The following is a 12,878-nucleotide window of genomic DNA, read 5'->3' as shown; positions in this document are numbered from 1 at the left end:
ACCCTCATGCTCTCTCTCATTTCTCAATATGGAAAATTCATCTGCATATTCAGCCTGTGGAGGGCCTCATATGGTAAGGAAATGAGATCACTGGACAAGAGGGCAACAGAGGCCTGCCAACAATCATGAATGACCTTGGAAGTGAATCCTCCTGTCTCATTCGAGCTTCCAAATAATTGAAGCCCCAGCCCACACACAGCTTGACAATAATCTCACGAGAAACTCCAAGCCAGAACAAGCCAGCTAAGCTGCTCCAGATTCTTGACCTGAGAAACTATGTGACGTGTATGCTTTGTGAAGCCACTAAGTTTGGGGATAATTATGCAGCAGTAGATAGGTAATACAGATTTTGGTAAGTAGAAGTAGTGTGCTGCCTATATAGCTTGGAATGTGATGGTGGTTTTGGAACTGGGCAGTGGATAAAAGCCATTAGAACTTAAAAGAGTATTAATGAAAACCTAAAGAACCTTGAATAAATTGATAGTAGAATTGCAGAATTTGAGGAAGCTGCCAATGAGGACTTGAAAGAAAGTGAGACAAGTCTTATTAAAACCTAGAAGAAAGTAGTCTCTGTTATAAGGTGGCAGAACATTTAGCAACATGATAATTGTAGTAAATTGAAAGGTAAAAAAAATATATCTAACGAACTGAACAGTGTGCCAAATGTTGAAAGTACTGCCTGGTTTCCTCTTTTGCTGCTATACTCAAATGTCAGAAGAGAGAGAGAAGCTAAAGAAAGGACTGTTAAATAAAAAAGGAGCAAAGACTTCCTAGTTTTGAAGATTTCTAGCCTCTCCAGAAGACAGACTGCTAAAACTAAAAAGTTCTCTGAGCAAAGATCAAACTCAAGTCACTTTCAGGAAAGTATGATCTAAAGATGAAGCCTAGGTGTGATTATAAAACTCATTGTTAAGACCTCAGAAAAGGCATCCCTGGCTGGTGTAACTCAGTGAATTGAGTGCTGGCCTGCAAACCAAAGGGTCACTGATTCGATTTCCAGTCAGGGCACATGCCTGGACTGACTGTAGGCCAGGTCCCCAGTAGGTGTGCACAAGAGGCAACCACACATTGATGTTTCTCTCACTCCTTCTCCCTCCCTTCCCTTCTCTCTAAAAATAAATTAATAAAATCTTAAAAAAAAAACTCAGAAAAGTTAGTGATGGTGACTCACAACTCTATTCAAACAAAAGGCCTTTCCCCTTTATCTTGTGAAGTTGAAAAGATGCTAAACTTCACTAGCTAAAAGGGAAGTGCAAATGAAAACCATAGTGTGGAACTGACTGGAGTGGCTCAGTGGATTGAGCGTTGTCCTGCCAACCAAAAGGTGGCTGGTTTGATTCCTGGTCAGGGTACATGCCTGGGTTGTAGGCCATGTCCCTGGTTGGGGGCGTGTGAGAGGCAACCGATTGATGTATCTGTGACACATTGCTGTTTCTTTCCCTCTCTTTCCCCCTTCCTTCCCTTCTCTCTAAAAGTAAATAAATAAAAAATTTTTTAAAGATGTGATGCCATCTCATACCTGTTAGAATGGCTATTATCAATAAGACAAAAAATAACAAGAGTTAAGGAGAATATAGAGAAAAAGGGACACTCACACACTGCTGGTGGGAATGTAAACTGATGTAGCCACTATGGAAACAGTATGAAGATTCCTCAAAAAATTAAGAATAGAGGTACCAGATGACCCAGCAATTCTGCTTCTGGGTATCTACCTGAAATATTTGAAAACATATTCGTAAAGATATATGTACCCCTCTCTGTTCATTGCAGCATTATTCACAGTAACCAAGACATGGAAACAACCTAAGTCCTTTGATGGATGATTAGATAAAGAAGTTGTGGTACAGATATTCAATGGAATACTACTCAGCCATACAAAAGGATGAAATACTGCCATTCGTGACAACATGGATGGATCTTGAGAGTATCATGCTAAGCAAAATAAGTCAGACAGAAAAGGACAAGGCACATATGATTTCACTCATATGTGGGATGTTAAACTGAGCAAGAGACAACACCTCACCTGAGTTCTCCAAGTTAAGGCCTGCTCTGGTCACCTTTGAGCATGTCATTGGATGAGAAGACTGTGGTTCACAAAGGTTGAGTGATTTGTCGCAGTGCATACAGCTATCCTGCATCAATGCTTAGCTATATATCTGGATATAAACCAACCTTCAAATAACCTTCTGATTACCCTCAGAAAGACTCAGGTATCCAGGCCACCTGACACCCCTCTGGCATCTATTATCTAGACCACTGGACATGATCAGACCTCCTGATATCTGACTTGATAATCATCCTGGACCAACCCTAGACCTAAGACTGCAAGAATGATAATTTCTTTAGAATGTACTTTTCACTATAAGAACTCTTAACTTTTCTTTCTTCTTCAGAACACTTCTGGGTTTTTGTGTAGCTGTTTTCTCAGTTTGTAAGACCCTTGAATAAATCTTTATGTCATTTATTTTTTTTACAAAAGAAAGCAACAAATGAGCAAAACAAACTTATGGGCACATACAACAATATGAAGGTTACCAGAGGAGAAGCGGGGTGGGGGAGAAGAAAGGGGAGAAGGGGGTGAACTATATGATGATAGAGGGAGACTAAACTGTGGATGGTGAGCACACAATGCAGTATACAGATTAGGTATTACAATTGTACACTTGAAACTTACATAGTATTATTAGCCAGTGTCACCTCAATACATTTAATTTTAAAAAATTGCTAATGATGAAGGTACTTAGTATTGGTAAATATATATAAATACCTTTTAAGTCTGTTTTATTCTACAGCTTCTTTCCCACCTCTTCTCCCATCTTGCATTTTATTTATGGAATAAACTGGGCTGCATGATTGATAGAAGAAAAAAAACAGAATTTTAGAGTATATTTCACCCATGTCTCAACATTCAGGCTTCTAAGAAAAATAAGGCTTGTAAGAAGCTTAAAGGCTTTGTGCTCTTCAGCATAAACCCCAGGTAGGGAGGACTTACCTAGAGGACATCTGTGTGTGTGACTTTTGTCTAATGCAGTGAACTCCAAAGTGAGCCACTGGAGACCTACAATGTTTTCAAGAGCCACTGCCATCTTGAACTGCAGAGACAATGTAAAATGAAAGAGGCTTTTGACCTCCCAGACTTCTACAAACAGAAATCAGACAAAGAATTTACTCAACTGCAAGTATGTATTAGCTTTTCATGAAAAAGACATGACCCAGAAAGCAGAACCTACTGTTAAAAGTGAGTCCTACTGAAGGATCTTTTCAGTATTTGCCAAGGTGGATTTCAGAATTGCTGTAGGCCACTGACTCCTTTGTACCTCCTCTTTTCCCCCCTCTTTACAGGAATATATAAAAAATTCTCTTCTGCATGTCCCATCATTTTATCCTGGGTATATGGGGACAGAAAACTTATAACTTAGTCCACATGCCTATAGATTAAGGGGAACTGTACTCAAGATGCTTAAGGAACTACCTCCAAGGATCTTTGTCTACATCTGGATTAGATATCGATGACAAGTTTCTGAAATTTGAGTTGGTGTTATAATGGGATGAGAGTGGACTGTGATAGCCAGCTGCAAAGATACTCTGCAGTGATCACCACCATATGGTATTCACACTATTCTAACCTCCCACATTGGACCACGGTTGGTCTGTGTGACTAGTAAAATATGGCAGAAGTGAGATAGTATGTCAGTTCTGAGATTAGTTTATACAGGTAGTTCTAACTTCAGGAATGCTTTTTTACTGTCTCTTGGGTCAGTCACCCTGAGTGAAACAATGTGCCATGCAGGCAGCCTATAGACCCGCATGATGAGGAAGTGAAGTCTCTGACAACAGCTGGAGAGGAACTGAGGCCTGCCAGCAACCCCATGAGTGAGCTTGGAAGCTGATATGAGCGTGATTAACTCATGACTTGATGACTGCATAGCACTTAGTGCGGAAGACAAATTTCTTTTTTATTCTAAAATTGTCTAATATTTTCAACCGAAAAAGAATAACAATACAACATAAAAGGGTGACTAAAGCCATTCTTAGAAGGAACTTTATATAGCTTAAATGCATATATTGGAAAAGAAGAAAGTCTGAAAATCAGGAAATTAAACCTAGTCAAGAAAGAATAATGTATAGTAGACACTAATGAAATTGAAAAAAAAATACACTAAATTAACAAAGTTTACTCATGATAAAAACAGTGAAATGAAACCAATAAAATAAAGATGACTCCTATCAAGCCTGATCAAAAATAAAAAGAGAATAGGCACAGATAACCTATATTAGTAATGAAAAGGGGCCACCAAAGCAGAGCCTAGAGATTTTTTTAAAAGATTATGTTTTGAACAACTTTATGCAATAATTTGAAAATTTATCTGAAATGGACAAATTTCTACAAAAATACAACTTAATGTTGAAACAGTGAGAAATACAAAACTAAATGGCACTTAGTGGTTAAAGAAATAAAATTATTAAATGAAAATCTTCCCACAAAGAAAAATGCAGGTCCAGAAGGTTTCATTAGTATATCCTACTAAATATTTAAGGAAGAAGCCTACCAATCCTATTCTCTTTCAGAAAATAGAAAGCTTCCGAGCTTATTTTGTGGCTAGCTTAAACATGACACAAAACCTTTAAGGGCATTACAAAAAAAATTACTGGCTACTCTTACTCATGAACATAGATGCTTAATTTAGAGACAATTTAGCAAGCCAAATCAAACAATAAGTAAAAAGGACAATAAATGGCTAAACTGCATTTTTCAGAGGCTGTTTATTTTTTATATTTGCTTTTTATTTATTTAGAGAGAGAGGGGAAGGGAGGGAGAGAAACATCGATGTGTGGGACAAACATCCAATGGTCGTCTCCTGCACGCTCCCCAATAAGGGATGGGCGCACAACCCAGGCATGTGCCTGACCAGGAATCTAACCATCAGCCTTTCGCTTTTCAGGAGAACGTTCAACCCACTGAACCACACTGGTCAGGGCTCAAGTGCAATTTTGATTTAACCTTGAAAATTACTTATAATTTTGGTAGCAGCTGAATAGAGAAGGAAAATAACCTCAATAAATGCAGAAAAAAAATCACTTGATAAAACTCAGTATTCATGTATGATTTTTTTTAACTCTTAGAAATCAAAAACTAGGAGTAGAAACTATGCAGATACACTTATTGACAAAAATATTCAAAGCTCACCCTCAGATCAGGCACAAGACAAGGGTAACTGTATTAGAAGTTTTAGCCAATATGGTAATGCATGAAATGAACTAAAATAAATAAGGGTTGAAAAAGAAATAAAATTGTAATGGTCTAGGAGACATAATTTTATGTGTTGAAAATTTTAAAAGTTGTACTGATACACAATTAGAATTAAGTTTAGCAAGATAGGTGGATATAACCAGCAAATAAAGTTGAATTTTGAAGTAATGTTTATAACAGATCAAAATACTTAGGAATAAACCAACAAAAACAGTTTTCTACACTGAAAATTACAAAATGTTACTGAGCAGAATTTAAAAAGACCTAATGAATTAATGGCCAGAGGAGTCACCAAACTTTTTTCTGTAAGGGGAGAAATATATTCAGCTTTGTGGGCCAAAATAGTCTTTATGGAAAGTACTCATCTCTACTGTTTGGGGTGCAAAAGCAGCCATAAACCATACATAAATGAATGGGTGTCCTGTGTTCCAGTAAAATGTTATTTTTAAAAAAACAGATGATGAGTCAGATTGAGTTTATTTTGCCCACCTTGATCTGTGCACTGATTAATTTATGCCTACCGACATCACAAAAAAAGAAGTAACTAGATACCATTCGCATCCTCTTTAGAATGTACCTCATCATCTATGAAGTAGCCTTAATAAAAATTGCAAAAATATAGAGGTGGATGGTCAACTGCTCAGTTCTCTATTTAAATGACTTTATCTGTTATTTGTAATGTGTAGGTTTTATTTCCTGATTGAAACAATATATTAAAATGAGACAGCAGAGACAATTTGAACATTGACTAGATATTTTATATTAGGAGGTTCAATTGAGTTATTTTGGTTGTGATGATGCTATTATGGTTATGTTTCAGTCCTTGCTTTTGAAAAATAAAACACATCCTGTAATATTTGTGGATAGAAAATAATATGTACGATTTGTTTTGTATTAAAAACTATTATTTCATCTTTGTGTTATACTTCTCTGCTTTTCTGTCTTTACCACTAGGTGCTCTCACTCTGACTCCAGAGCCTAGGTCTAATGCACCTGTTATGCCCAGCACTAAGTATAGATGCTTCGTAAGTGCTGCAAAAATGAATGTAGCTAATTCCTCAAAAATAGTAAATGTGTCCATTAGACCTAGTGTTACTAAATTGTTGTAGGGTAACAGGTTTATTTTAAAAATCCTTTCTATTTCCAAAAGAGGAGAAATAGGCATTTGGAATGCAGGCCTTGAATTAATGGAAATATTTTTATATAGCCATAAGTCTTATATTTTGGACAGGGAGCTATTTCATCTTGTGCTTGATCCTAATTTATAGCAATATAACATTATAATTCACTTACAAAGAACATTTTAACTGTCACCTCTAATTCTGAAACATAACTATTTGAATATTCACCTTCAGTCTTGAATTTCAAATATATTATTTTAATGGTTATAATAATAGGTAAATATAACTTTATTTCCTATTTGTGTAAGCCTATTTCTTTCTGTTAGTCTTCATAGCCATTATTTTAAATGATTTTTTTCAGTGCAGACATTTTTAATGAACATAGAAGACTATGTAAACAAATAAAGGAGGTGTTATATATAAACAAATAATTAAATAAAGCCATAACACTAATACATAAATATGATAATTATTTTCTGTGCTATGGTGCCATTGTATTCAAGCTTCACTCATTCATATAATATGGCCATTTCAAATGGAAATAGTTGGAGAGCAAAGGTATTTCCTCTAAAACAACAGCTTTTTAATACTTTTTAGAAGTAGTAATATAATAAATATGTTAGTATTCTAAGTAGTGATGATGAGTGTTTTAGCAATGTAAGATACTGCTAGAAAGAAGAAAAAATGGAAAAATTCTGATACCAATAAAGTGTAGATTTTGAAATCCTGATGGGTTTTTTTTCACTGTTTACAATGACTTTCTGACAGTTAAATGATCAGGTATTTTTCAGGAACATATCTGTTAGTGTTATGAAAATTGTCTTAAAAATATTTTGTATACCTTAGTATAAATCATTATGTGGGATTTTCATATTTTTGTTATTTTATCCCATTTCTTTATTTCATTACCTGACCTGTTGTTCATTTCATTTTTCCCCATAAAAATGAGGCCTGTCGTTTTTATCAATTTAGCAACTTATAAGTTTGTAGCAACTTATCAATGATGAGTAGCTATCTTAATATAATATTATTTTAGGATTGCTACTCAGTTATTGAGTCTTAGAGGAGAAATTTTTGATTGATGGTAATACTTGATTCCTAGTTTTTCTACTTAAATATAGCTACAAGCAATATCTTTTGCTACATTCTTAACTTCAAAATAAATGAGCATAAGAGATAAAACATTACATTAGTTAAGAGGTGATTTACATACTGATTTGTGAAATGAATTAAGTTAATAGAAGGAGAGCTACAGGCTGTTAACCTGTTTTAGAAGTGAAATAGGAGAATATGTATGACAAAGCATCATAAAAATTGTGTTGAGTTGGACATTAAATGCTAAATAAACTAAATTTGAATTTTTTGAGCTTAAACAATTTCCCTAAAGTAAAAGAGAAATTTTTAAGTTGCTTACTAAATTGATGCTAAGCTTGTGAGTACAAGAGTCATTTGGAGCCTCCCTTTTGCCGTATTTGTCTAATGTATCACATATCAGGCTGATGACTATTTTCAGCAACAGTATTCATGACTGAAATCCTACAGTTAACCTTTAGAAGATCGAAGGGAAATATACTTATTAAAAAGGTGACCCTGATATATGCATATTTTCTGTATTTCTGCGTTATTGCTTGCATGCTTAGCAGCTTTTTTTTTTCATTTGTTGTATAGAACTACTAAGTGTACATTTAAAGGTCAAACAAAGTCATCTTAGGATGAAAAACTAACATATCAGTTACAGAGCATAGATGAATATTTTGGCAGCAGTAATTTGGAGTTTTTTTTAAATACTTATTTTAACATAAAGAGTGATACAACTATTGCTAACTTTAATTGTATAAAACTTAATTTTACAAGGTTTTTTGCTTAAAATCAAGTATGAAAAGCTGTAAGTTATGTCTGTATCTTTAATCAGAGCTATATTTATATTTTGAGTAAACTTTTTCATCATAAATACTGAATGTATTCATTATGCACCTAAGTATCTTCATAGTCAGTTGGATACCTTTCTAAACTGTCTATTAGTGTTTAATATGATTATTCATATTCTGTTAAATTTCCCAAAAATGTTTCTTGCTTTTTCAAATATTCAGAATATTTTATCTTATATTGATATATTTTACTAGTTACTGTTTTTTTGTTGGAGATCTGTGTTTTTTTCCTATAGCCTCTTTAGAGAAATGTATTCTAGTGGAGACAATGAAATTGTACTGCATGTAGCTGATGCTGTTTTGTTTTGTTTTTTAGGTGGTCGAACAGGGTATGTTTGTCAAGCACTGCAAAGTAGAAGTGTATCTCACAGAATTGAAGCTCTGTGAAAATGGAAACATGAACAATGTTGTAACCCGAAGATTTAGCAAAGCTGACACAATAGGTAAAGTAAGATCCTCTCCGTTAAATAATTGCTATTAGAAATTTAATTATAATTCTATTTATTATATGCTACCAGGATGGTGATGATTTCAAGGGTCTATACTTAACATTATAGATTTCCAAGCCTGATGCAATATATGTTATCTTACAGTTGAATTATTTATAGTTTCTAGATCTATTTTACACTAGTAGATGAATTTCACATTTGTGCCATTCTACTTTTTTTTAAAAATCAAATAATTTTAGTTTAGCATTGGAAATGTACATTTTGCTTTTAACAGGATTATACGTTAAAGTAGAACTTTTATAGGGAGTAGATTGGGGAATTATTCTCTCAAATATAAGTGTACCTAACTCCCTATATATATTTATGTGTCTACATATCTATATATATATATTCATATATCTACATACGTAAATGGAAATATACATAAATTTTTTAATTCTATTTAAAAGTTATGTTTTAATTTCAGATCAAAAATATATTGAATAAAATGATTTTTAAATAAATGATTAGTAATTTAATAACAAAATTATAGTACTTTTTGATAAAAACATCCTAAAATAAAAATTATAAGAGGTAGTTACTGGAAAACAAGGTTGATGGCAGTAATTTCATCTTGTTGGAAAATGTAAATGGACAGTGGTGATAACACTTAATGCAGCACACCTAAGTGAGGAAGAGAGGTTAGCATATTTATGAATTACAGCACTGTATAGTTTTCCTTGTTGGAACCAGTCATTAAGTACACTTTGATTGAAAGTAAATAAATGTATTTATGAATTTCATAAGTCATTTAAATGATTTTTTTTACCACTTACTTATTTCACAGCAGGAAAATACTTTTAACCTATATTGTTCATAAAATTAATACCATCCTTCAATACCCAGTGCTTGGTTAATCCTAATGTTTTCACCAAATAAAATATTATATATGAATTTTTTATCTTCACCTTCTTTACTTTAGCTAGGACATTTATAAGTTTGAGATGCAATTTCAGTAAACTCAGTCATCTTTTTTAAATGAATGCTTAAAATATTAGGAATTCCATATATAGCTATCATTATTACGAAGAAAATAAGTTTTCAACTTCTAGATTTGTGGAACATATTTAGGGAAAGAAAACATTTCTACATACTAAATCCTGAAAGTTTGCAACATAATACAGTAGTGCCCTCTTATCAGTGGGGCATATGTTCCAAGTACCTCAGTGGAAGCCTGAAACCAGGGATAATACTGAACCCTATATATACTTGTACTATGTCTCCTCCTATACATACGTACCTATGATAAAGTTTAATTTACAAATTAGGCACAGTAAGAAATTATTAATAACAGTAATAACTAATAACTAGTAGAACAGCTATAACAATATACTATAATAAAAGTTGTGTGAATGTGGTCTCTCTCAAAATATTTTATGGTATTATATTCATCTTTTCACTTAAAGAAAGCACTTTATGGGCTCTCTTTGGCAGTCCAAATTTCCAACATCACTACTCCTGTATTTTGGGACCATTATTAAGTAAAATAAGGCTTATTTGAACACAAGCACTGCAGCACCATAACAGTTGATCTGATAACTAAGGCAACTACGGAGTGACTAGACGTCAGGTAACATATCCTGATAGGATGTGCCAGATAAGGAGTGATTTGCGTCCTAGGTAGGACAGAGCAGACAGCACGAGATTTCATCATGCTACTCAGGACTCGTGCAATCTAAAATTTAAGAATTGAATATTTTTGGAATTCTCCATTTAATATTTTTGGACTGCAGAAAGCAAAATTGCAGTGGGGGGGACTACTGTATATAAAATTACATTAAACATGATACGAAAATGTGCATGATAGGAATCTAAAAGTCTACCAAGGAGGATAGTCTATTAAAATTAATTCAGAGACTAATCTCTGAAATGTTCAGCCAATTGGAATATAAATGAGAAGCTACCTCTTAAAATACTTGATATAAATAATGTTTTTTAGTTCTTTTTGAAATTTAATATTTTCTTCTCCTCTTACCTCATTTCTATAGGAAAATTATATATAAAATGAGATCATCAGAATCTTAGTTTAGAACATTAATTTACTGAATAATATTTTAAAACTCATGTGAAAATTAGCAGTTAGTTTGATTTCTAAATTCAGAACAAGCTTTATGGAGTTCTCACATTAAGTTCTAAGTAAGAATTTATTAAGGAAATACGCAGTTTGTAAAGAATTTCTGTTTCAAAAAGTTTATGATTTGGCCCTACCCAGTGTGGCTTGGTTGGGCGGTGTCCTGCAAACCAAAAGGTCATGGGTTCAATTCCCAGTCAGGGCACATACCTAGGTTGTGGGTTTGGTCCTGCTAGGGGCATGTAGAAAAGGCAGCCAGTCAATGTTTCCCTCTCACACTGATGTTTCTCTCCCTCCCTTTTTCCTTTCTTCCCCCTCTGTCTAAAATCAAAAGGCATTGTCCTTGGGTGTGGATAAAATATATAAATAAAAAGTTTGATTTTTATAGATTTAATCAATGTAGTTTACACTTACTAACACTTTTCAATACTACATATACTTTGGATATATGCCTTAAAATTGTATATGAGCTGAATTTTTGTAGGTAAAATATTTTTTTATTTGAGTAATGGTTTCAAACTGCATTATTAATACTTAGTCATTAAATTGTGGAGTAAAGAGAATGGCATAGAAAACATTACAATAGAAAGATCAATATGTATATGTGAATACTAGGTCACAATTTCTTCCTGGAAGTCTTAGTTTTAAAAGTTTGAAAGTCTAGATTAGAGCAACTTTGCTTTCTGTGCAAAAAGTTTTGCAAAAATTATTAAAGTTAACCAAGTCGGGAATTTTAGAGATTTTATGGTTATAGTTATCATAGTACTTAGAAGTTATTGAATACTTACTATGTATTAGGAACTTTAGAGGAATTTTTAATTTACATTTCAACAATGCTGTATTGTCATCTTATAGGTGGTAAAGCTGAGGCTTCCAAAGGTTATGTAACATACCTATGTTCACCCTGGTTCCAAGGGATAGAGCCAGTATTTTAATTCCATAATCTGGGATTTTATATCAGAACCTTGTGTCTTAATTGCTGCCTTACACCATTTGTGCAAGTGTTAATTTGGCTAATTTTGTTTTTCTGAAGTGAGTTTTGAAACAATAAAGAATTTGGATAGTAAGAAAGAAAATATGGAATGTATTATTTCCTTTCTAGTCTTTTTAAAAATTGTGATTAAAAATGATCAAAATAGCTATGTACATAAAATATAGCTGTATAAATATATGAGAATTAAGAAATATAAATATCTGTTTTTTGTTTTTACCAAATTAATAAAGTGTTCCTTTTTCAGCTAGTACCTATCTATGTTGATTTATAATTAAAATGATAGTAGCCATAAGCAGAATAAATAATTTACCACACTCAGAACCAAAATACTTTGCCTTTGAATATTTTTCTTCCTAAATTAATATATTTTTGTATTGAATGTTCCAGTAAGAAAGATAAATTGTCTTTATTTTTTACTTTAAGGATAACACTGAAAAATAATTTTTGTTATAAAACTTCTTGAAAAATGCTTTATGTTTCCAAGGTTTATTAATAGAATTGCCTAGCTTTCTTTTCTTTTTTTTTTATAGTTATATATAAGAGACATTTTTATTTGTACTAGAAGTTCAACTTTTAACATTTAAAATGTTTTTCATTAGAAAAGTCTTAAGGGAACAAAGCTGCCTTTTAAATAACAGAGTTTTCTGACACAAACCAGTGGGAGTTAATTCAGACCTTTCTTTCTAATTCTTTTTTTTTTTTATTGTTATTCAATTACAGAATTGCCTAACTTTCACATCAAATGTTTTTACTAGAAATATTTGTCCCAGTTTTCTCTTATCTGTGTTAATATTTTCCTGTCTCTGTATGCTTTTTATTAACTACCTAATGGAATCAGATTAATATATGGGGAAAATATACCCATGCTCTCAATGCCTTGATATTCTTTTTTATTGAATTTATTGCCTAATAAGAGTATATAGGTTTCAAGTGTGCATTCTTTGATACATGATCTGTATATTGCATTGTGTGCCTACCTCCCAAAGTCAAATCATCTTCCATCGCCATATATTTGGCCCCCTTTT

At 32.9% G+C, this 12,878-nt stretch overlaps 1 protein-coding gene across 5 annotated transcripts in view; it reads left to right on the top strand.

Annotated features, from left to right (window-relative positions):
• The window catches only part of USP15 (ubiquitin specific peptidase 15), a 107,573-nt gene that overhangs the window by 31,071 nt on the left and 63,624 nt on the right, over positions 1-12,878 (top strand). For 4 of the 5 annotated variants that reach the window (XM_024576441.3, XM_024576442.3, XM_024576440.3 and 1 more), the window contains exon 4: positions 8,617-8,743. In XM_024576441.3, the coding sequence (XP_024432209.1) occupies positions 8,617-8,743 (127 nt within the window). Of the gene's footprint in view, positions 1-1,770; positions 6,259-8,616; positions 8,744-12,878 lie in introns of those variants that run through there. The other variant, XM_053921225.2, reaches the window with a different exon arrangement.

The sequence above is a fragment of the Desmodus rotundus genome, chromosome 3, assembly GCF_022682495.2.
Source record: "Desmodus rotundus isolate HL8 chromosome 3, HLdesRot8A.1, whole genome shotgun sequence".
NCBI classification, from domain to species: domain Eukaryota; kingdom Metazoa; phylum Chordata; class Mammalia; order Chiroptera; family Phyllostomidae; genus Desmodus; species Desmodus rotundus.
This window is presented reverse-complemented; position numbering and strand designations above follow the sequence as displayed.